The following is a 24,103-nucleotide window of genomic DNA, read 5'->3' on the forward strand; positions in this document are numbered from 1 at the left end:
ATTCAGGAAGCACCCTAAGGGCAGAATCCCATGTGCCCAATTGCTATAAAAAGGATAGTAAGAAGATCCATACTCACAGAGTGAAGCCAGCTCTATGGGCTACCATAGCCTTTGCTCATCACTAATAGAGGCTGACGCAGGTGGCGCTGTAGGTTAAAGCCTCAGTGCCTAGGACTTGCCGATCGAAAGGTCGGCGGTTCGAATCCCTACGGCGGGGTGCGCTCCCGCTGCTCGGTCCCAGCGCCTGCCAACCTAGCAGTTCGAAAGCACCTCCGGGTGCAAATAGATAAATAGGGACCGCTTACCAGCGGGAAGGTAAACGGCGTTTCCGTGTGCGGCTCTGGCTCGCCAGATGCAGCTTTGTCACGCTGGCCATGTGACCTGGAAGTGTCTCCGGACAGCGCTGGCCCCTGGCCTCTTGAGTGAGATGGGCGCACAACCCCAGAGTCTGTCAAGACTGGCCCGTACGGGCAGGGGTACCTTTACCTTTAATAGAGGCTGAAATATAAGGCTGCCATATGTCTGGACATTACAGGGATTTCAAAGGTGGTGCATTGTCTTGGATCTTAGCCAAGTCAATTGGAAATCTTTGTGTGTGTGTGTTTTGAAAGAGAGGAAAAAAAGCTCGACAACTTTGGGATTAAAAAACTTTGGGTCTTAAAAAAACTTCAAGAACTTTGGGGTTTTCCTTTAAAAAGGCTCATCAATTTTGAGATCTTCCTAAAAAATGCTCAAAAACTTTTGGGGCATACTGGTTTATGAAAATATGGCAACCCTACTGAAGTACCTGTCACAGGTCTGTGGGGAAATGACCCCATGGGACAGAATCATAGCTGTCAACTTTTTAAGGGAAATTCCCTTAAAACTGAGAGCCAGTGTGATGTAGTGGTTAAGAGCGGTAGACTCGTAATCTGGTGAACCCGGTTTGCTTCTCCACATGCAGCTGCTGGGTGACCTTGGGCTAGTCACACTTCTCTGAAGTCTCTCAGCCTCACTCACCTCACAGAGTGTTTGTTGTGCGGGAGGAAGAGAAAGGAGAATGTTAGCCGCTTTGAGACTCCTTCAGGTAGTGATAAAGCGGGATATCAAATCCAAACTCTTCTTCTTATTCCAAATAGGATTCCTTGCAAGAAAAGGGAAAAGTTGACAGGTATGGACAGAATAGGGACGCGGGTGGCGCTGTAGGTTATCGCCTAGTCCTGATCGCCTAGGACTTGCCGATCAGAAGGTCGGTGGTTTGAATCCCCAAGACAGGGTGAGCTCCCATTGCTCGGTCCCTGCTCCTGCCAACCTAGCAGTTCAAAAGCAAGTCAAGTGCAAGTAGATAAATAGGAACCACTCCGGCGGGAAGGTAAACGGCGTTTCCGTGCGCTGCTCTGGTTCGCCAGAAGCGGCTTAGTCATGCTGGCCACATGACCAGGAAGCTGTACGCCGGCTCCCTCAGCCAATAAAGCGAGATGAGCGCCGCAACCCCAGAGTCGGCCACGACTGGACCTAATGGTCAGGGGTCCCTTTACCTTTACTATGGACAGAATGTGGGGCTGGCTCTACCATTAGAAACAGTGAGGAAGCCTTTAGGCAGCTGATCCCGGGGAGTCGTTCCCAGAGGCGGATTTAGGGGAGCACGACCAGTTAGGTCACACTGGACGCCGAGCTTGGGGGGGGGGCACGACTATGATTTTGAATGGAGCATGAGAGGCAAGAGGGGCTGAGGACCGCGGTACTCTCTGTGTGTCCGGGAAATTCCGGGCATGTGGCAGGGCGAAAAATCTCCACCTCATCTTTCCCGCAAGCTCTGAGGTAGCGCTTCTCTTCGTCTCCTGCTTTCTTGAGGGGAGAGGAGCGTGAGAGACTTGAAGCAACAGCAGCGGCGGCGGCGGCGGCGGCGAGGAGCAAGAGCCCCAAGCAAGGATGCTCGGGGTCCAAGCCGCCCGCCTGGTTTTCAGGCGCTCTCTTTCCCCTCACGCGGGGCGCTTCTCGTCTCGCCCCCCGCCTTCCCGCCAAACCTTCCCCCTCCCTCCCCTCCCCGCGCTCTGCTCCTTCTAAGTCGCGCTCGCGCGCCAACTCCGCCTGCGTCTCGCGCGCAGCTCTTTTCTTCCAGCGTAGCGCGCGCGCGCGCGAGCTACATGCGTCGCCCCCCCCCACTCCTTTCTCGCAGCTACGCGCAGACGCGCACGCGCAGACACCGGCCGCGCGAGCCGCAACAGCGCTCTCTCGGAGCGCATTCGGTCCGAGGAGGCTGCGAAGTCCCTCGCGGAGAGAGAGAGAGTGTGTGTCTTTGGCGGGGATTATTTCGTTCTCTCTCGCTCGCCTCCTTCCCCACCAGGCGCAACGCCCTCACTAGCCCGGAGAGAAGCGAGCGAATAAGAGGGCGGTGTTTTCTTTTCCATTTCGAGGGGAGGAAAGAAGCAGCCGAGACGGTGTGGAAATGCGAATCCTCCGGCGCTGGCTGCTCGCGTCCCTGCCGCTCTTCTTCTTCTTCTTCTGCCTCTGCCGACTCGGTGAGTGTCTGTGGCGCGTGAGGGAGGCAACTTCGCCCGGCGTCGCCTCGCCTCCAGCCTCGCGGGCCCGGGGGCGGGAGGTCCCCTCTCTCGAAACGGCGGGGTCTGCCTTCCCCTCGCTCCCAAACTTGAGGGAGACTTCTCGGGATGTGCGCGGAGCCTGAGGTGCAGGGCAGCCATTCCTTCGCGTGTGTGTGAGGGAAGAAGAAGAGGAAGAAAGGATAAGAAGCACCTGCTAGTTCCCCAGGGTCTCTCCTGAGGGAAGCTCGGGCCAGCCTGAGCCAACTCCGAGGGGCCGAGGTCCCTTCAGAACCACCCCCCCAGTGGCGTAGCGTGGGGGGTGCAGGGGGGGCCGGCCGCACCGGGAGCAACATCTGGGGGTTAGGGAAATCCACGGGTTAGGGGGCGCAAATCCACGGGTTAGGGGGCGCAAATCCATGGGTTAGGGGGCGCAAATTACTTGCCTTGCCCCGGGTGCTGACAACCCACGCTACGCCACTGCCCCCCCCCCCAAAAATTGAGCTCTCCTCTCCCCCAAATGGATGGGCATCGCCAATCGAATGGGGTGCATGCTCCGATTCTTGCGATCGATTATGTGGGGCGGGGCTTCACCCCTCTTATTTTATTCAGGTTGGCACCCTCCCCTAGATGCCACGTTCTAGGAGCTGAGGGATTTCCCCCCCTTCCAATAAAATATTTGAGGGGGCCGCTCCCCCCCCCCAGTTGATGGGCATTGCCATTGAATGGTGTGCGTGCACCGGATCGATTGTGTGGGACGGGGTTTACCCATAGGCGTAGCCAAGGGGGGCAGAGGGGGGCAGCTGCCCCCCATAATAAAAATGCATAGCAAACTGAGGTTCTGCCCCCCATATCAAAAATACTGGCTATGTCCATGGGCTTACCCCCACTATTTTATTCAAGTAGGCACCCTCCCGTAGAAGCCAACTTCTAGGTGCTATGGGATCTCACCCCCCCCCCAATAAATATTTGAGGGGGCCAATTCAAATGCCGATTTGATTATGTGGGGCAGGGCTTGCCCATGGGCATAACCAATGGGGGCAGGGAGGGGCAGCTGCCCCCCACCAATAATCAATAAAAAAGCTTTAGCAAACTGAGGTTCTGCCCCCCCAACAAAAGGCCTGCCCCTCCTAACAAAAATCCTGGCCATGTCCATGGGCTTGCCTCCAATGTTTTATTCAAGTTGGCACCCTCCCATAGGAGCCAACTTCTAGGGACTGAGGGGTCTTCACCCCCAATAAAAAATTTGAGGAGACTGGGGTTCCCAAAATTGATGGGCATTGCCATTCAAATGGTGTGCATGCACCATGCAATGTGATCAACTATGAGGGGTGGGGTGTACCTGTGCTCCCCAAATATTTTATTCAAGTTGGCACCCATGCACCCTCCTGACCTCCTGCTCCAGGCGGGGTGCCCCTGTTTCTCTCCGGAATTGCCAGCAGACACATTGATTGGGAGCAAGCTGGGGGGGGGGCTCCTTCCCCCTTCCTTTTGCCTGAACTGTGAAACCACAAGGGAAAGCCTCGCTTGGTTGCATTGCAGAGCAGGAAGGAAGGATGCCCCCAAGGCATAAGCTGTGCACAAGGAAGCAGGGAAATGGGGGCGGGGGGGGGGGAGAGATGCTGCTGCTTCAGCCATTTGTTGTCTGCCTAGCCAGGCAGGAGGAAGCGCTCCTGTTGGCATCTGCACATGACATAAGGAAGAGAGAGAGAGAGGGAAGGAAGAGAGTCACTGAATGAGAAATTGCCTACAGTCCAAACAACGCGTTGGAAACAGGCATCGACCTGCCTGTGCAATGTGTTCTGTGTTGGATTGCACTGCGTGTTCGGGCAGTTGTCATTGAGTAGCAACCGCAAGCCACGAATGTGAGAGCTGTTGCCATTGACATGAATGACACTTGTGTCCAATGAGGTTGGGGGTGGGGGTGTAATAAGTGGGATGCAGTGAGAGCGGGCAAGGATGGGAATTTCTCGAAGGAATCGTGTCAAATAGATGAGCTAGGCATGCGAGCAAAACAACTAACTGTCCAATAATGTATCTGAAGAAGTGTGCATGCACACGAAAGCTCATACCAATAACAAACTTAGTTGGTCTCTAAGGTGCTACTGGAAGGAATTTTTTTTATTTTGTCCAATAAATGTAAAATGAAATGAAATACGTGGTCGGGTTGTTATTTGCATGGGACATATAATGATGTCTGTGGTTACATTATTAGCGTTTGCCAAACAGAGGACTGGAGCATATTGCTTCCTGTGCTGTGAGTGAAAGTAAATATTTCCTGCAGTCGTTTATACCCATGTCCAGTTTTACAACAGATAAAGTAGATATTAACCTACATTTTTGTCCAATAGGTGCTGCTGCTTTTGGTTCATTAAACCTTTGTAAACTGTAAGGGATCAGTGTCATATACCAGCTATGCAGGAGATGCCATTATATTAAATGTATGATTTATTGCACATATAAATGTAATCTGAGTTCCCATTTTGAAGACTGCTGGAAGGGCTTAATTTATAGCTAACTGTGACGGGTTCAACAGAGGTTACATTAAAATGACTTGAGTAATTTAATGCCATTCTTATTGTCACTATTAAGTGCTTGGGGTTGATTCTTTACAAAGAGGTCATTTTAATGAAATTAGTATGTCCACAATTGTAGGTCAAAATAGGTATAGTAGCAGAAATCTACTAACTGAAGTCAGTGGCAAACTCAACAGTAGATGAACTTTATTTATTTCCTCATAATGAGAAAATGATTGTTTTTTGTCTGCATCTGTTGCTTGCAACCTTAAGACTACAGGAATATTTATTGAGCCTTATTTTTAAAAAGCCTGCTTTTTCTGTAGCTTTATATTATAAATCATCTTAGTTAAAAGACGTAAAACAGAACCTTGAGTTTTGCAGACTTGATGAAACATTTCCTTACTGAAGATCCACAAAGCTTACATTGAAAAATAGAATGCTAATTTGTGATATGTGAATATGAAACTTGGAGATGCTAAAACATACAGCACCAATAAGATCAACAGTTTTATTCCTACATCAGGTGTAACATTAGCTATATACGTCTGAAGGCCCCTGATTATTTTTCAAATATGACCCGAGGGACTATAGCAGGTTGTATCATCTCAGGGTTAGTCTGTTGTTGATCCTCTTGAGTGAGCATGACTTGTATACTGAATTATGGGATTGTTCCCATGAATGAATATACTATACTAAGTACTGGAGTATCATAGTAAATTTGGATGCTCGTTACCTGTTACTGTTTTCTAATCTATTCAATATTTCCACTTTGCCTAACATTTGGTTTTGTATTTTTTTTAATTATAAAAAAAAGTCTAGTTCCAAAATTATTGAGGAAATCTTTGTGTTTGTGCACATGGGGCATACATATAACCTCTTTGAGTCCCATCTGGGGAAAAGGTGTGGTATAAATAAATATATAGTAACTACTCGGTGGGGACGTGGGTGGCGCTGTGGTCTAAACCACTGAGCCTAGGGCTTGCTGATTGGAAGGTCGCGGTTCGAATCCCCACAACGGGGTGAGCTCCCGTTGCTCGGTCCCTGCTCATGTCAACCTAGCAGTTCGAAAGCACATCAAAGTGCAAGTAGATAAATAGGTACCGGTCCGACGGGAAGGTAAACACCGTTTCTGTGCGCTGCTCTGGTTCGCCAGAAGCAGCTTAGTCAAGGCTGGCCACATGACCCGGAAGCTGTACGCCGGCTCCCTCGGCCAGTAAAGTGAGATGAACGCCGCAACCCCAGAGTTGTCTGCGACTGGACCTAATGGCCAAGGGTCCCTTTATCTTTAACTACTCAGTAATAAAGGTAAAGGTAAAGGTACCCCTGCCCGTACGGGCCAGTCTTGACAGACTCTGGGGTTGTGCGCCCATCTCACTCAAGAGGCCGGGGGCCAGCGCTGTCCGGTTTATATATCTCCCCCCCCCCCCAAAAAAAATTGGCAGGTCTCTCCAAATCCACACTGTTTGCTGGAATACAAAGAAAATTACTAACAATTTTACATTAGATTGTTGCAAGACATTTGAAAAGCTGGATAAATGAAAACAGTGTGTGGATACTATGTATAAGGAATGGGACAGCATAAAGTTTGCAATTGTTAGTATGTTGCAATAATTTACATGGAGCAATGTTATTTACTCACAGTATTTGGATACATTTGCCACATCATATAAATAGTTCATTTTAGAAGCAGTGGTGAGTGGATACAGTGGTACCTCGTGTTACATACGCTTCAGGTTACATATGCTTCAGGTTACAGACTCCGCTAACCCAGAAATAGTACCTCGGGTTAAGCACTTTGCTTCAGGATGAGAATAGAAATCGTGCTCCGGTGGCGCAGCAGCAGCAGGAGGCCCCATTAGCTAAAGTGGTGCTTCAGGTTAAGAACATTTTCAGGTTAAGAACGGACCTCCGGAATGAATTAAGTACTTAACCCGAGGTACCACTGTACTATAATGCAGCCTCTCCCAACCTGGAGCTCTCCTCCAAATGTTGCGAAATCATAGAATCAGAGGTGGACCCTGAGGATCATCTACTAGTTCAACCTAAATATGCAGCTGTCCCATACGGGGATTGAACCTTTAACCTTGGTGTTAGCAGTAGAGCTATCCTTATTTTGCTGTACTACAATCCCCATCATCCTGGCCATGCTGGCTGGAGCTGATGGAAGTTCAGTAACTTCTGGAAGGGAGAAAGTTGCAGTCATGAACTGATACAATGCCCCCCCCCCCCGTTTCCCCTCACAGCGTTCTTCAAAGTGCTTGAGTCACTTACAGCCGAATTGGCAACCTAGTTGTGCTAAAGTACAGTATTGAATTTCAGCCTATTTAAGAACTGGTTTTTCCCCCAATAGGCCTGAAAAGGGCTTAAATCTTACTTTGGTTCCCCTGCATTGTCTTTGCATCTGACGTAGTTTCAATTGAATACTGTGGGATTACTGCGAAGTAATTAGTTTGAGAACTGTCATCTTAGCAAGTCTTGTTTTCCTTCTTTCTTGCACTTGTCATTTAAATGGTCAGTTCCCACTGTGGCTGCTCTAATTAGGAATTTAAGGGCGAGAAGGTTCAGCTCTTTTGCTGACAATTTCAATTTATCTTGAAACAGTGTTCTTCAAGTTTTCCTTCGAGGGTTGGACGACTGAGTCGGTTCTAGAAATCGAGTATCACAGCTGAAAGCCTTATTCTTAAAACTTCACGCACCATTTGTAAGCCTTCCCAGTATTGCACCTCTCTTGTCACTGTGCTTATAAACTCATCTCATTAAGACAAGTTCTGTTTGAACACACCAGAGGGTTCTGCATAAGGAAACATAAATCAACAGGAAGAAAATCTTTAAAGCGAAAAGTCTTTAAAGCTATAAGCTAAAAGTAAAATGTACTCATTACTGTACAGGCAGCTTTTTCAAAGAAACTTAACTACTAATATATACAGGTCTTTTTAGCCCCCAAAACTTCTGAAGTATTTTTGCGAAGGCACACTGCCCCTGTTTTAACAAAGATTTCAGATAGAAATGAACTTGCTCTGCAGAAAATGTGGGCAAGGAGTATGAAAGGGTGAGTTTACAAGTCACCTTCAGAAAATAATTCAGTGAGGCTAATGAGGTTGCTCCAGACATTAGAATATTGCACCCTAATCACTTGTTTACCGTATTTTTTGCTCTATAAGACTCACTTTTTCCCTCCTAAAAAGTAAGAGGAAATGTGTGTGCTTCTTATGGAGCGAATGCAGGCTGCGCAGCTATCCCAGAAGCCAGAACAGCAAGAGGGATTGCTGCTTTCACTGCACAGCGATCCCTCTTGCTGTTCTGGCTTCTGAGATTCAGAATATTTTTTTTCTTGTTTTCCTCCTCCAAAAACTAGGTGTGTCTTGTGGTCTGGTACGTCTTATAGAGCGAAAAATACGGTAGTTTCTGATATTGCACCTCTTTGTTTCTGATGTCATGTGGGAGTCAGAATACCTTCACCCACATTTTTTTAAAAAAATAATAATCCTAAAGGCAACTTAAATAAGCTTTTTTAAAAAACATATCCCATGGTGAAATCTATATAGAGCAACATCTATGCACAAGGAAGTGTATGGAAGTAACATTTATACACATCCAAGTTGTTCTGCCCATCACATCAACACATCCTTAAATAAAGAAGCAATCTGACTAAATCTGGGGGAATAAAGTAGGATGCCATAGTTGGGTTTTAGACTGATTTACATCCAGTCCTCCCCTGATTGGGAACAAGCACATCTACTTAACGTGGCGGCTGTAATCAGCACTTTAAGCTTATCGTGTGGAGGGTCTCTGCAGCATGGGGAGCATTATTCATGGTCTTCTGGCAGTGGTAATAATGTTAATACAGTTATTTATGCAGCATGTTTTCTAAGTGCTCAAAGCACTTTGTGTATATTATGCCTGATCCAGACTTTGTCATGCTTAGAACAAGTCCATTGAAATGAATTGGCCTTTTCTAGTATTGTTATCCTCATATTACAAATGAAGGCTGTTAGGTTGAGATATTGCAGCTTACCTACGGTCAGCTATGGTTCTTACCTCGTTCTCTTAATCACTATACTTCTACAGTTTTTGAATAAACTGACCTGATGTCTGAGATACCTTTTCCTTGGCTGGTTGATGGAGGTTCCACTTCAAGATCATGAAAACAATCCACATAACATCAATGATACATCGGATAAACCACTGCAGATGTAATAGCCTCCTTGTGGAGCTGCCATGGAGGCTATTCCTAATGCTTCTGTGTTCAGGCCAATAATATATACAGCCTAACAGAGATGTAATTCTCATTTCCATGTCAGTTTCTCTTAACCCATATGTGCTTTTTAAGGAACACACTACAGTGGTACCTCGGGTTAAGTACTTAATTCGTTCTGGAGGTCTGTACTTAACCTGAAACTGTTCTTAACCTGAAGACCACTTTAGCTAATGGGGCCTCCTGCTGCTGCCGCGCCGCCGGAGCACAATTTCTGTTCTCATCCTGAAGCAAAGTTCTTAACCTGAAGCACTATTTCTGGGTTAGCGGAGTCTGTAACCTAAAGCGTATGTAGCCCGAGGTACCACTGTACTATAAAACAATCCCAGTCCCACACTACTTACTTTCTAGCAGTTTACTTGACCCTCACTATAGTTAAAATGTGACTTCAGGGCTTTGAAACTTTTATTACAAAACAAACTGGTGGCAATTCAGAATGCTTTCTAGGCTTTCTAGAACCTGTGGAACAGTGGCAGTGTTGAACCCAATGTAGTAAGTTAGGTTGTGCAGCAAGATTACCTGGCATTACTGTTAAAGTAGCCATGGAAAGATCACACCATGTTAATAATACGGGGGTGGGGGGGCGGAGAGAGAGATTGAGTATCATAGAGTCTGGAATATTTTCCAAAATGACAACTATCTTAGCAAAAGTATTGTGATGCTTTAATGACTAATGCATTTATTATAGCACAAGTTTTCATAGACTAGAGTCCATCAGATGCATCAAGTGTTACCCTATGTTGGCAGCTGTAGACAGGAAAAATGTAAACAGGTGAGGTGAGCAGGGAATGCAATGCAGTACATTATGTTAAAGCTTAAATGCATTTGAAGTAAGGACAGTAAACATTCACACACCAGTGTTGAAAATGACTTGTCAATGACATGATTTTTATATTAATTAACATCTGTAAGGGCATTTAAAAATCATCTTGGTTCAGGCCACAGGTGACAGAACTGAACTTCATTAGTTGTAATTCGGTGGTTTTGTGCTGGAGTCGTTCTTGGAAGTTGAAAAATATGTTATATTGGCATGTACCACTCTGTGCATTATCACATCATCACATATTTTTTTTAGAGCTCAACACTTAACTGATGCATGTAAGTGGCTATTCCAGTATAATTACCCATAAAGTAGACATTTCCAAACAGTATCCACTAAGTTCATTTGAACTTTTTCCTGCTTCCTCACGAAGGAAGAATTGCTGTTCAGTTTCACAGGAAATTCCATGTGTCTACAGTGTATTATTCTGGAGTCCGCCTCCTTTTCATCAATGTACTTTCACACAGTCATTATAATTGATCCCCCTAGCATTTCTTCATGTTCTAACGTCAGGGAGTGATCAGAAGGATATGACAAGAGCAGTGGCAAATGGTTAGGAATGATGGAAGCTGTAGTCCAGGCATAGGCAAACTCAGTCCTCTAGATGTTTTTGGGACTACAACTCCCATCATCCCTAGCTAACAGGACCAGTGGTCAGGGATGATGGGAGTTGTAGTCCCAAAACATCTGGAGGGCCGAGTTTGCCTATGCCTGCTGTAGTCCAATAGCATCAAGAGGGCTATATGTTCCCCTTTACTACAATAAGGCAACAGCAAATGCAGGTGGGTATTAATCTCAATCCAGTTAAGAGCAGCACCAAAAAAGCACTTATATCTTCAGTACCTCCAACCAACCACATAGTCCATGGCATAAGAATTCACACATATCAACAGTGGCCATGCATCCCATCTCTCACCTGGGCTTTGCCTAGAGTATCCTCAACCCTGGCTTCTCCTTCTCTAAGGGACCTAAAGCACCCATGCTACACCTCCCACTTCAAGCTGGGTGCTTGGCCAATGTGTTAAATACCCCAATGTGCATGCAGTCTACTCATGCAGAGTGTTTCCATGTAAGATAAGGTCCTGGTAGGCCCAGTCTTCCCCCATGGCAATGCAGGCATTCTATGCATATAGGACTGCTTTGCACACTGGCTAAAATGCACGGCTGGCATGGGGAATTGCCAGAATGCCAGGTGCAAAGGGGCATAGCCACCAGGGATGAACCCACTCTCCTATGAGGGATGCTGTATGAGCATCTCTATTGTCAGGGCTTTTTTCCAGCCAGAACTCAGTTCTGGCACCTCTCAGGTGGGTGCCATTGCCATTATAAGAGAACAAGAGAGGCTTTTGTGGCGAGTTCCAGCACCTATTTTTCTAGAAAAATAGCACTGTGTATTGTGATAAAAAAATTATAGGGTTTTGCATCAGTATAACTAAAGGGTGTCCAAATGCCAGCTTTATGTATACAACTTCAGTACACAGGTTGTTTGCAATGCCATAAGCATGTATGGTACAGATGGTGGACTGTACTTGTTTCCTAAAAAATTGGGACAGGAGAGGTACTTGAAAAGGCTGAAACAGAACAGTAGAGAGAAGATACAATTCCCAACGTAGTTGCAAACCTAGGTATGTAATAACTACAGAAGCTATTAATATGTGAATTACTAGGAGGTAGACACCTTTAGTGCTGTTGCTGTTTAGCAACAAGGAGCACTGATAGGAAGGCATGGGCAAAAATAGAGCATGAAAAGCAAAGGGGAGGAGATAACAGATGGAGAGACAGAGACAGAACAATAAGGGACAGGGAATAAAACATGAACTGAGAGAAGAGAGACTACAGAGATAGCGCACAGGATTTAAAAGGAAGCTAAAGGAGAGTAGGCTACAAAGAAAACACTGAGAGTGGAATTGCTTGCCCAATGGAATGATCTCCCCTTTCCTCCCCCTGCTTGCTCCTTGGGCAGGGAAGATGCAGGGGGAGGGGGGAAGACTCACTGCACTAGCAGGAGTTCTTGCACTGACTTCTTCTAACAGAAATGGGTAGTTGAATCTGGCTCTCAATAACAAGAATGTGTTGCCATGGTTGATATAGCAGTGAAACTCTTTTTATTTGGTAAAAATGCAAAAGTGGGTGGCAGAGTAATCAGAGTTGAGTGCTGCTGCTGTAGATATTTATGGCTACAGGTGTTGCTGTGACAGTAGCTCCTTTATATCCTGAAACAACCAGAGCAGCGCAGTTTTGCACTGAGCATTTATTGGTCTTTGTTCTCACAGGTTTTTAATCCCATCACCCATTCATGTGACCCACTTTGAAAATTACGGGTTACTGATCTCAGATGTTATTAGCAAAATTAAAGTCGCATATTTTGTGCATGTGAAGAATTCTGGCTTGGTTGGAGAATTAATAAAACTTCAATCGTCCATCCAACTAAGTCAACTCTGTCCTAAGGATATCAATAGAACTAAATTGACTTAGAGCCAAACACTTCCGTTAAGTGATGTCTAGATAGCTCTGAAAAGTTGTTGCAGCTAAGTATATTTTTATCTCTGGTAATGCGGAATGGAGAGAGAGAAAATCACGAGAAAGTTTTTGAAAAATGAAACAAATAGTGTCCCCCAATTATCAACATGCAGCTCTAGTTTTCTTCTTTCAATTGCTTTGTGTACTGAACATTGTATACAAATAAATGCACCCAGATGTATCTTGATGAATAAAGACCTGTTTCTGCGCACACAGTGATAGAATTCCACACACAGTCATTAGTGTATGTAAATTTTCTTGGCAAGTCTTTAGGCATTTCCTTTAATGTGACTAGCTTTCTGTTGCCTTGAATGTTGTATATCAGCTAATTTCAGTATTCCAGCAGTCAGTGGAAAAGCTTTAATTTGAATTTAATAGGAATGGCTTCCTTCAAGCAATTTAAGTCTTAAGAGGGACATTACTTAGCACAGACTATCCACTGAACCTTTGGAACACTGAAAATTAAAAAGCTTGAAAGCTCATGTTAAATACCAATGCAAGGAAGGCCTCTGGTCATCTTTGCCAGGTTCAGCCTCTCCTTCCCTACTTCTCTTCCAGTGGATATTGACTAGACCTGGAAGCACAGTGCAATACAGGCTATTGTCTGATCCATGTTTTGGCTTAACTCAGTCCTACAGGTAGCTATTTACTCAAGGCGAATAATAATAGCTTCCATTCCATGGGTGGTATCCATCTAAGTTTTACTCAGAGAAGACCCCTGAAATTAATGAGCATGACTAAGTTAGGACATGCCTTTTTGTGGCTTTGTGAAGGTAGCCATAGGTGTGAACAGGGAAGAACCATCATTATTATATACTGCACACATAATAGAACTGAAGGGAATACTAAAAATGGTGGAAGGTATAAGTTATATTCTGCTACACTTCTCATGCTGCCTAAGGAGAAGCCTCCAAAACTGAGGACTGGCTAAGATAACAATCCTCACCATATCTTCTTTAACTCTAATTCCCTTTTAACTGTGGCCAAAGGTACCTAGCAGTACTGCTCTGTGAGTTGCTGCAAGGCAGGCTATGCATTAAAACAAAAATTCTGAAGATTATGATTGAGTTCTTTCTGCCCAGATCATAATGACCACTGACATCATACAAAGCTTATAACCCACCCACTCTCAGCAGCCAGAAGCCTCATAGCCAGACACTGGAGGGACCTGTCAGGAGTAAATATGGACCAATGGTATCAAATTGTATGGGAAACAGCCTTACTAGAAAAGCTAACCAATAAACTGAAACTGAGATGGGAACAAATAGAAGAGGACACCTCCATGGCTCCCCTTTTATCACATACACAGCCCAACAAGACAACAACAAGAATCCACCGAAGGCATATGAATCAGTGTGGCTTACCTGACCCAACAAGCCCTCCCCCCATCACAAATGCAAACAAACCCCACTGCAGACAGCCACAGACAACCAACCACACCCTGCTCCCCAATACCTCTTGCAATCAAGGAAATGTAATAAACGAATAGAGAACCTGCCCAGTTGACGTTGATACAGAAGCCCACATGTACACTATACAAAAGAATATAAGCCTCACCACACCATCCCTCCTCTCCCCCCTCTTCTTCCCCAACCTTATACTGTACTCAACACTTCTTCTTCTTCTTTGGCAATCACTAGTAGCCGAGTAAGATTGTCTTCCATAAACACGGTTTTAACAATAAGTCTGTAGGTGACTGTGGAGGCCAATTCTGGACCCACACGTCCTTCCTCAGTGGGGACATCGGTTCCCGGGCGGGAGTTGATCACGGTGTGGATTTGCCAAACGTGCCTTCCTCTTAGAACGTTTCTCCCTTGCATTCTGGTTTTTTTTTTTTTTTTTATTAATTTTTTAGAAAAGTTTTCTTTTACAAATTTAAATAAGACATTCACATCAACCATCATGTCAAATTCTTTTGGACTTCCCCCCGCTTCCTCCACAATCCTCATGATTTTATATCTATTTCACATTTCCTTTATAATTGTATTGCCAGTTAATTAAACTTTACAACTCTTATCTCTCCCACAATACCCTTTCTCATCACAAAGCCTCTTTAAAACCAACTAGCGTTGTCTGTTCATCACAAATATTTTCCAGATAAATCGTAAACTTTCTCCAGTCCTGTGTGAACTTGTGATCTTTCTGGTATCTAATTTTTCCTGTCAGTTTGTCTAGTTCCGCAAAATCCATCAATTTCCGTCTCCATTCTTCCAATGTTGGTAATTCTTCTTGTTTCCATTTTTGAGCCATTAAAATTCTTGCCGCAGTCACTGCATATTGAAAAAGTTTATGATCAATTCTATTAATTTCTCTTCCTGTGATTCCTAACAAGAAAGCTTCTGGTTTCTTCACAAATGTATATTTAAACATTCTTTTCAACTCATTATATATCATTTCCCAGAAGCCTTTTACTTTCTTACACTCCCACCACATATGATAAAATGTCCCTTCCCTCTCTTTACACTTCCAACATTTGTTACATGTCTTATACATTTTTGCTAGTTTTACGGGAGTGATATACCATCTGTATACCATTTTCATAATATTTTCCTTTATCGTCATGCATGCAGTGAATTTCATATTTTCATTCCACACCTTCTCCCAATCCGCTAACTGTATATTATAACCAAAGTCCCTGGCCCAGTGTATCATGACTGACTTAACTTCTTCATCCTTTGTTTGCCATTCCAATAACATTTTGTACATTTTTGACAATACCTTATAATCATTATTAATTATTTCCTTCTGAAATCTAGACTCTCCTTCAATATATTTCCTCTCTCTACAATCCTTCTTAAACATATCATTTGTTTGGAAGTAGTGCAACCAATCATATACATATTTTTTAACTTGTTCATATGGCTTCAGTTTCCATTTCCCCCCTTCGTTAATTACAATATCTCCATAAGTCATCCAGTCCTCTCTCATATTTATCTTTTTAACACTCATGACCTCTAGTGGGGATAGCCAATGTGGTACATTTGGTTCCAAAATATTTTGGTACCTGTCCCATATTTCTATAAGGGCACCTCTAAAAATGTGGTTGGCAAAACTTTTATGAGCTTTCTTCTTTCCTGCCCATAAATAGGCATGCCAGCCAAACCTATTATCGAACCCTTCCAAGTCCAGTAGCTTATTGTCTTTTAGTGTTATCCACTCCTTTATCCAACAGAGACAAGATGCTTCATAATAAAGTTTCAGGTCCGGCAGGGCGAAGCCACCTCTTTCTTTCGCATCAGTTAATAGTTTAAATTGTATTCGTGGCTTCTTGCCCTGCCAGATATATTTTGAGATCGTTCTTTGCCAATCTTTGAAGATCTTTGTCCCCTTAATTATTGGAATCATTTGAAATAGAAACAACATCCTTGGAAGCACACTCATCTTGATTGAAGAAATTCTGCCCCAAAAGGATAACTTCATCCTACTCCACACTTCGAGGTCTCTCTTAATATTGTTCCAAATTGTCGTATAATTGTTTTGGAATAAGTCAATATTTTTTTGGGTTAACCATATTCCTAAATATTTAACCTTCTTCGCCACTTCCATCTCTGTTTCTCTTTGCACTTCTTCAATCGTGCTTTGATCCAAATTCTTCACCATAAGTTTAGTTTTCCTTTTATTTAATACAAATCCGGCCACTCTTCCAAATTGGTCAATTTCTTTTATAACTTCTTTTAAACTATTTGTTGGATCCTCCATCGTAATTACCAGATCATCGGCAAAGGCTTTAACTTTATATTGGTTTTGACCTACTGTTACCCCCTTTATTAGTTCATTTTGTCTGATAGAACTCAATAGGACCTCCAGAACCATGATGAATAACAGTGGTGAGAGAGGGCATCCCTGTCTTGTACCCTTCTTTATTTTCAGTTCCTCTGTAATTACATTATTTACTATCAATTTAGCACTTTGTTCTGAATATATCGCCTTTATACCATTATAAAAATCTTCTCCCACTTCCATCATTTCCAAATTTTTCAGCATAAATTCCCATGAAACATTATCAAACGCTTTCTCTGCATCCACAAACATTAAAACAGCTTGTCTCTCATTGCTGGCAGTCAAATATTCCAAAATGTTTATTATATTTCTTACATTATCCTTCATATGTCTGCCAGGTAAGAAACCTGCTTGATCTTTATGGATATGCTGTAGCAGTATCTTCTTAAATCTTGATGCTAAGATGCCCGAAAAAATCTTATAATCTGTGTTTAGCAGAGATATCGGTCTATAATTTTTCACTTGTGTGAGATCCGAGTCTTGTTTTGGTATGAGTGTTATGAAGGCTTCTTTCCATGTTCCTGGTATGTCCTGTTGTTTCAAGATGTTGTTCATAACTTCTTTAAGTGGTACAATCAAGGAGTCCCTCATTTCTTTATAATATATTGCTGTAAATCCATCTGGCCCTGGTGCCTTTCCTTTTTTCATCTGTTTTATAATTTCTACTATCTCCTCATTCTCTATTGGGGCATTCAGTCTGTCTTTCATTTCTGTCGGGATCTTTTGCACCTTTTTTCTTTTCAAAAAGTTCTCTATCTTCTTTGTGTTGTTTTTCTCTCGCTTTGCATATAGATGTTTGTAGAAATCCAAAAATCCTTTTCTGATACCTTTTGGGTTCTCTATTTCCTCGCCATCCACAATAATTCTGTTAATTGTACCTTGCTCTTTCCTTTTTTTTATTTGCCATGCAAGCCATTTTCCAGGTTTGTTTGCGAATTCAAAATTCCTTTGTCTCAGCCTTTTAATGTTCCATTCGACTTCTTTGTTTATAATCATGGCGAATTGTGTCTGCAGAATTTTGATGTTTTGTTTTATCTTAATGTTATTTGGCTTCTTAATTAACTTTTGTTCATTGTCCATTATTTGTTTTAGGATTTCCTTCTTCCCTTTCTCTCTGTTCTTATTTTTGATCGCGTTCTGCTGGATGAAGAATCCCCTCATTACTGCTTTGCTTGCATCCCAAACTGTACTGATCTTTGTGCCTTTATTCATATTATCTGCAAAGTACTCCATCAGTTTTTTCCGGGCGTCTTGAATGATTCTTTCATCTTCCAAAAGATAGTCTTTCAATCTCCATCTAAATGTTCTTTCTTCATACATCTTTATCTCCATTTTTATTGGATTATGATCCGAAATTACTCTAGGTTGGATTTCTATTTGTTGAATTCTAGTAGTTAGTTCATTCGAGATCCAGATTTGGTCTATTCTTGACATGGACTGATTTGGTTCTGAATAAAAGGTGAACTCTTTTTCTAATGGGTGTCTGAGTCTCCAGATGTCGATTAAATTGAGGTTTTTCACCAGTGTAAAAAAGGTCTTCGGTAGTTTCCCCTCTTTGCTGTCACTTTTTTCTCTTAATCTGTCCATTTCCGTTGAAACAACTCCATTCATATCTCCCATTATTATGATTTTTTGATCCATATATTCAAACAATCTTTCTTCCAATTTCTTATAAAAATCAGTCTTATTTCCATTAGGTGCATAGATCCCGACAATTATTAATTTTTCGCCCTGCCAGTTGATCTGTATTGCAATTATTCTTCCTTCTTCATCTTTGAAGATCTGTTGAGCTTCTATATTTTTCCTAACATAAAGGACTATGCCTCTCTTCTTTTCTTTGTCTGAGGATATAAATTCGTTGCCCAATCTGTTATTGATCAAAATTTTTTTGTGCTTTTTTGCCACATGTGTTTCTTGTAGACAGATGATATCCAAATTTTTCCTTTTTAAATATTGTTCAATACTATTTCTTTTCTTTTTATCGTTCATCCCATTAATATTCCAATTCCATAATTTCAACGCCATGTCTTCCGATAATTAAAATATACAATTTTATCAAATTTTCTCTTTATGATTCCTCTTTCTCCTCTTCTTCCTCTTCCTCTTCTTCTTCTTCATCCTTCTCCTCCTCCTCTTCATCTGTCTCTCTGTTCTTTTTAGATTTTCCCTTTAGAAATTTCCCTCCCATTGGGTCAGCTCCTCCTACTGCACCTTCTTCCTCGTCCTCTTCTACCATCAATTCTTTATAACATCTCTGAAACTTGCTTGTCTCTTCGGGGCTTGTCAGTCTGTGTCTCTTGGCTTTGTATATAAAGGAAATCCCCTGAGGGAATTCCCACTTAAATTCAATCTTGTTTTTCTTCAAAATTTGGACCAATGGTTTGTAAGGGTCTCTCCGTTTCAACAATCTAACCGGTATATCTTTGAAAATAGTTATGTAACTCCCATCAATATTCAATCGTTTCTCTCTATTTTTTTGGAGTATTAAATTCCTCATGTCTTTATCTTTAAAAGTGATCAGGCAATCTCCTATAACTTTCCTTGCCTTGGTTGTCCTTACTCTCATCCTGAATGCGTTTTGAACTCTCTTCTCTACGTCTTCTTTTTGTAATTCCAGCCATTGAGCAATTTCAGTTATTAATTTATCTTTTATATCTTCTCCTTGAACCTCTGGAACTGCCCTCAATCTTAGGTTCACCTCCCGTTGTCTCAATTCATTCATGGAGATTGCATCCCATAACTCCTCCTGTGTTTTAGTCATTTCTGAAATTCCCATTTTCATCTTCTCCTCTTCTTTTTTAACTTCTTTTATCTCCACTTTTGTCTTTTTTAATCCTTCCTCAACCGATTGTGTTCTCTTACTAACTTCTTTAATTTGACCTTTCAACTCTTTTACTGTATCATCAATCTTTTGGTCCATTTTACCTATTTTGTTATCCACCTGTTCGATTCTAGTATTTACATGTTCTAATTTGTCCTCCAAATTCTTTTCACTTTGTCTAATTTCTGCAAACATTTTTAAAATTTCTGATTTGAAATCTGCCTCAGGTTTTGAACCCCTTCTCTCTCCCGGTGTTCCTCCTTCCCCAGCTTTCTTCTGAGACATTTTCTCCCTCTCCTTACTTTCTAAATTCCGTTGGATCTGAGCCTTAAATTATACTGTGTCCCCCTCCAAACAGTTCTATATCTCAAATATATAAATGACACTTTTTTCCAAAATTCAGATCAAGAAAAAAAACAAAAATCATCAGCCCAGTCCCAAGTCTCAATATAATCGAAATAATCAAATACAGTTTCAATTTAAACTCCACAAATTCAAATTGTCTATGAACGTCTTCTTGCCACCAATTTGGCTATTCCATCAATGCTGGTATTTGTTTGGATATGACCCAACTTTAACCAATTTGCTGGAGTTCGAGGGAACCCAAAGAAGGAAGGTATCCGAAACGAAGCAAAAACAATCTTCTGCCACCAATTAGGCTAATCCTTAAAGTCGATATAAATGAGAAATCTTCTGCCACCAAATAGGCTAATCCAAATTTATATATATTGGTAATCCCAAAGCCAAGAGGTTTATCAGAAAAAAAGACAAGAAAAAAAACCGAAAAAATCCCGAGGAGAGCCAAGCAAGTAAAAAACAAATTGTTATATATCTTCTGACCACTAGGGGCAAAATCTCCAAACCGTATTAAATTGCTCAAAATATTTAATTATTCAATAAAAAGAAATTGCCGTCCAAAAAAAGAAAAAAGAAAAAAAGAAAAAAAAGAAAAGATAAGTCTTCAAAAGAGTGAGCCGAATTATGTTTAGTCCTAAGCGCCAGTCCAGATCAGTTTAAAACGAACCTTCTTTTCTCGGCAAACATCAGACAGTCCTGTATAACTTTAACAATGGAGTCTGGAAATCCCCTTTTGTTGCGCAGTTTTTATTTCACCACCGCACCAAAGTCTAAATTGCAATAAGTCAGTTTCACAAGCCCCCCAAAGGACTTGAACAACTCCGTCTTGTTCCTCTGTCCCCCCTTTTCCTTTAAATCTTCTTTAATAACAGGTAGCTTCCCAAAAAGGGTTCTTTTTGTTCAGTTGAAAGGGGGGAAGAAACAGTAGCCGCGAGCGGTAACTTACTTTCACTTTAAGCGCTTTGTTGTTTCTATGCGTCTAAGCTGATTGCGGACGGAAAGCTGGTCTCGTAGCTTCCAATTTTTCCCTCCGGTTACTTTCCTTGGTTTTCAATGATCTTCTTAATATCCAATTAAGTCCGAATTCCTTCCAAATCGAGAATTGAGAGCTCTCCTTGCAAGCTCGGGGCTTCGTTTCTCGGAGGTAGCTATGGCCTCCCTGCAACCCGCTCTCCCCCCCGCCGTTCTCGTCACTCTTAATAAGAGCTACCTGACGGCCGGGAGGTTCGCGTTTCGGCTGCCTGCGGGAACCTGAGTGTCAGGACACCCTCCTGACACTACTTCAGGGGGTCACTGCGCCCTGTGACGCCCCCAATCCTCCGAAAAACTCGGGATTCCCCAGGAGGGAAAATCCCCGCTTGCGCTCGGATCGCTGTCAACCGGAAGTCGCCTCTCCCTTGCATTCTGAGTTTGAGTGTCTTCAAAGTCCATGACACCTTTAAAGGTAAAGGTAAAGGTACCCCTGCCCGTACGGGCCAGTCTTGACAGACTCTGGGGTTGGTGCACCCATCTCACTCAAGAGGCCGGGGGCCAGCGCTGTCCGGAGACACTTCCGGGTCACGTGGCCAGCGTGACAAAGCTGCATCTGGCGAGCCAGCGCAGCACACGGAAACGCCGTTTACCTTCCCGCCAGTAAGCGGTCCCTATTTAGCTACTTGCACCCGGGGGTGCTTTCGAACTGCTAGGTTGGCAGGCGCTGGGACCAAGCAGCGGGAGCGCACCCCGCCGCGGGGATTCGAACCGCCGACCTTCCGATCGGCAAGCCCTAGGCGCTGAGGCTTTAACCCACAGCGCCACCTGCGTCCCTCCATGACACCTTTACTCAACACTAATGCTCCACAACAAATGTAACTGATTTGTAAGAGAGACTGTACAACCTGAAAAAAGAGACAAGACATGTACTTTAGTAAACCAAGAAAATCTTTAATAAAAATAATTTTTTTAAAAGAAAAAAACAGTTACATTAATATAGTAGGTCCCGAAAACACATACTTCAGGTGCTTTAGCAGGAACTAGGCTCTCCTAGCCACCGAGGCCACCTGAGCTTCAAGCTCCTTGGATCCAAGGGTGCCTCCAATCAGTAAACTTGCTCCTTCCAGTATAGTAAAGCCCTGTCCCAAACAGGCCATCTTCTTTCTTCCCAGAAGAACCAAGGAGACTAGGTTCAGATTAAGTTCACTGGCTGACCTTGAGCTAGACACTATATCTCAGCCTACCACATCTCACAAGGTTGCTGTGAGAATAAAGGGCGAGAGAATGAGAGGCATTTAACCACCCAGAGTTCCCAGGAGAAAGAGTGGGATAAAATATAACAAATATATAAATATCTATTCATAGCCTTTCCTAGAGCTTATTATGCCACCATATTGGGACTGAAGTGGCTGTTAACGTTTCCCTCCCTGTTTGTCACGAACAACTTCATTTATTTCTGTAGGGGTTTTAGCATCCCCTGTTAAACGTCTGTTTTATCACTGTGGGGGTTATGTAATAAGGAATATTTTTCAAGTGTTTTCAGGTGAAAAAGATTAATCTGGACACTTCAGGCAGCCTCACTGAAGTCTATTGGAGTAATCTGGAATAAAAATGTAATATATAATTCATAAACCATGAACATCTGTAACCTGTTTCAAAGAAGCATGTGGCTCCTGAAACTTTTAAGAGCTGCAAGCACATATTGTACTGATACTGCAACAACAACAGCAACTGAGGGAAACAATAATTTTCACATTAAGTTGTCAATTGTTCTGTAAAACTGTTGTTTACTGCACCACTGCATCACCATTTTCCGTGAGAGTTTTCAGCGTTTGGCATCTGTTGGTTAAGGCAAGAGAGCAAACTTCAGTAGTCAGCAACTGAATACAAAATGGACTCAACAGTTGTCATTCAAGTGTTCGTACAAATAAGTTTAGCTTAGGAATTATTCTCTTTCTTCATTCACGGCCAGTAGGTCTATACAAAAAGATTAGGGGTGCTGCTGCTATTGAATTCTCAGTGCTTCTGTGCCTTTTCTGAATCATGCTGTCTGCTGTGGGATTTGTTTTGTAGGAATCTTGCAGAGAAATGTTCCTACCATGAGCCAGTAGTCTTTATTATCTGCACAGAGGGAGCTCCAGCTTCCCCCTTCATGGCAACGTGACTGCAGTGAACAATCTGCTGGAGGTTTTTCTGACTCACGGTGTCATCTCCTAGAGCGCAAGCCTCAGAGGAAACATGGGGATGGGAAAGACAAATTTATACATCCCTATGTCCCCTTGTGGGACGCAGGTGGCACTGTGGGTTAAAGCCTCAGCGCCTAGGGCTTGCCGATCGAAAGGTCGGCGGTTCGAATCCCTGCGGCGGGGTGCGCTCCCGCTGCTCGGTCCCAGCGCCTGCCAACCTAGCAGTTCGAAAGCACCTCCGGGTGCAAGTAGATAAATAGGGACCGCTTACCAGCGGGAAGGTAAACGGCGTTTCCGTGTGCGGCTCTGGCTCGCCAGAGCAGCGATGTCATGCTGGCCACGTGACCCGGAAGTGTCTCCGGACAGCGCTGGCCCCTGGCCTCTTAAGTGAGATGGGCGCACAACCCCAGAGTCTGTCAAGACTGGCCTGTACGGGCAGGGGTACCTTTACCTTTACTATGTCCCCTTGTGAATGTGTGCAAATGTGCTAAATGTCCCCCAAATATTCAAATGTTTACAATAGCTATACAAATGCGGTCGGTCGATTTTGTACCTGTTGTAGTTCTCAAAGTGGGATGGTGTGGTGTAGAACACTATCCCACTTCTTTTCAGGTGGATCTAAAACTATCCCATTCCCCCCCCCCCCCCCCCGTTATTGTAAAACCCTCTTGGGATTGATTGATTGCATATACACCCTGCCATTCCTCCCAAAGGAGCCCAGGGCAGCAAATAACAAGCAATAAAACAGTAAAAGCTTCTTTTAATAATTCCAATACAGATGCAGACTGCATCTCAACTTAAAAGGCTTGTTGGAAGAGAAATACCTTCAGAAGGGTTTAATATTTAAGGGGAGGGAAATCCAAAAAGTGGATGCCATGACACTAAAGGCCTGATTCCTATATTGTGTGGAACAGATGTCTTCATAAGATGATATCTGTAGGAGGCCTTCCTCGCCTGCAGAGCATAGCCATCAACTGGGTTTGTAAGGGGTGAATGATCTTCCCAGTATCCTGCTCCCAAGTTGTATATGGCTTTATAAACCACAACCTGCTGTCTCTGACAGCTTTACAAGCAACTCTGGCTTGGGCAAGGCTAGAGAATAGAAATAAGCCGCATGGTAGCATGGTTCTTTTCATTGTGGATGCACTAATTCAAGCTTGTTAGCAAATAGTTTACACAGCTATAAAGGTGGTGAGTTGATAACAGACTAAACGAAGTCTGTGCTAATTTGAAATGAAGCCATCCACACCCACCCCACCTACCCTTTAAGCACTGGTTTAGTAAGGCAGGGCTGTCTGGCATGATTCAGTAATGAAAAAAATAGATTCTTGTGTAATCACAACAGATGTGGAAC

General features: G+C 43.3%; 1 protein-coding gene across 6 annotated transcripts in view; it reads left to right on the forward strand.

The window, feature by feature from the left end:
* Positions 1-2,164: 2,164 nt before the first annotated feature.
* PTPRZ1 (protein tyrosine phosphatase receptor type Z1) overlaps positions 2,165-24,103 on the forward strand; it is a 121,028-nt gene continuing 99,089 nt past the window's right edge. For 4 of the 6 annotated variants that reach the window (XM_079994000.1, XM_079994001.1, XM_079994002.1 and 1 more), the window contains exon 1: positions 2,165-2,501. In XM_079994000.1, coding sequence (XP_079850126.1) covers positions 2,429-2,501 — 73 coding nt within the window. In that variant the 5' untranslated portion in view covers positions 2,165-2,428. The remainder of the gene's footprint in view (positions 2,502-24,103) is intronic. The other 2 variants (XM_079994004.1, XM_079994005.1) reach the window with 1 other exon arrangement.

The sequence above is a fragment of the Podarcis cretensis genome (assembly GCF_951804945.1).
Source record: "Podarcis cretensis genome assembly, chromosome: 10".
In the NCBI taxonomy this organism is placed as follows: Eukaryota; Metazoa; Chordata; class Lepidosauria; order Squamata; family Lacertidae; genus Podarcis; species Podarcis cretensis.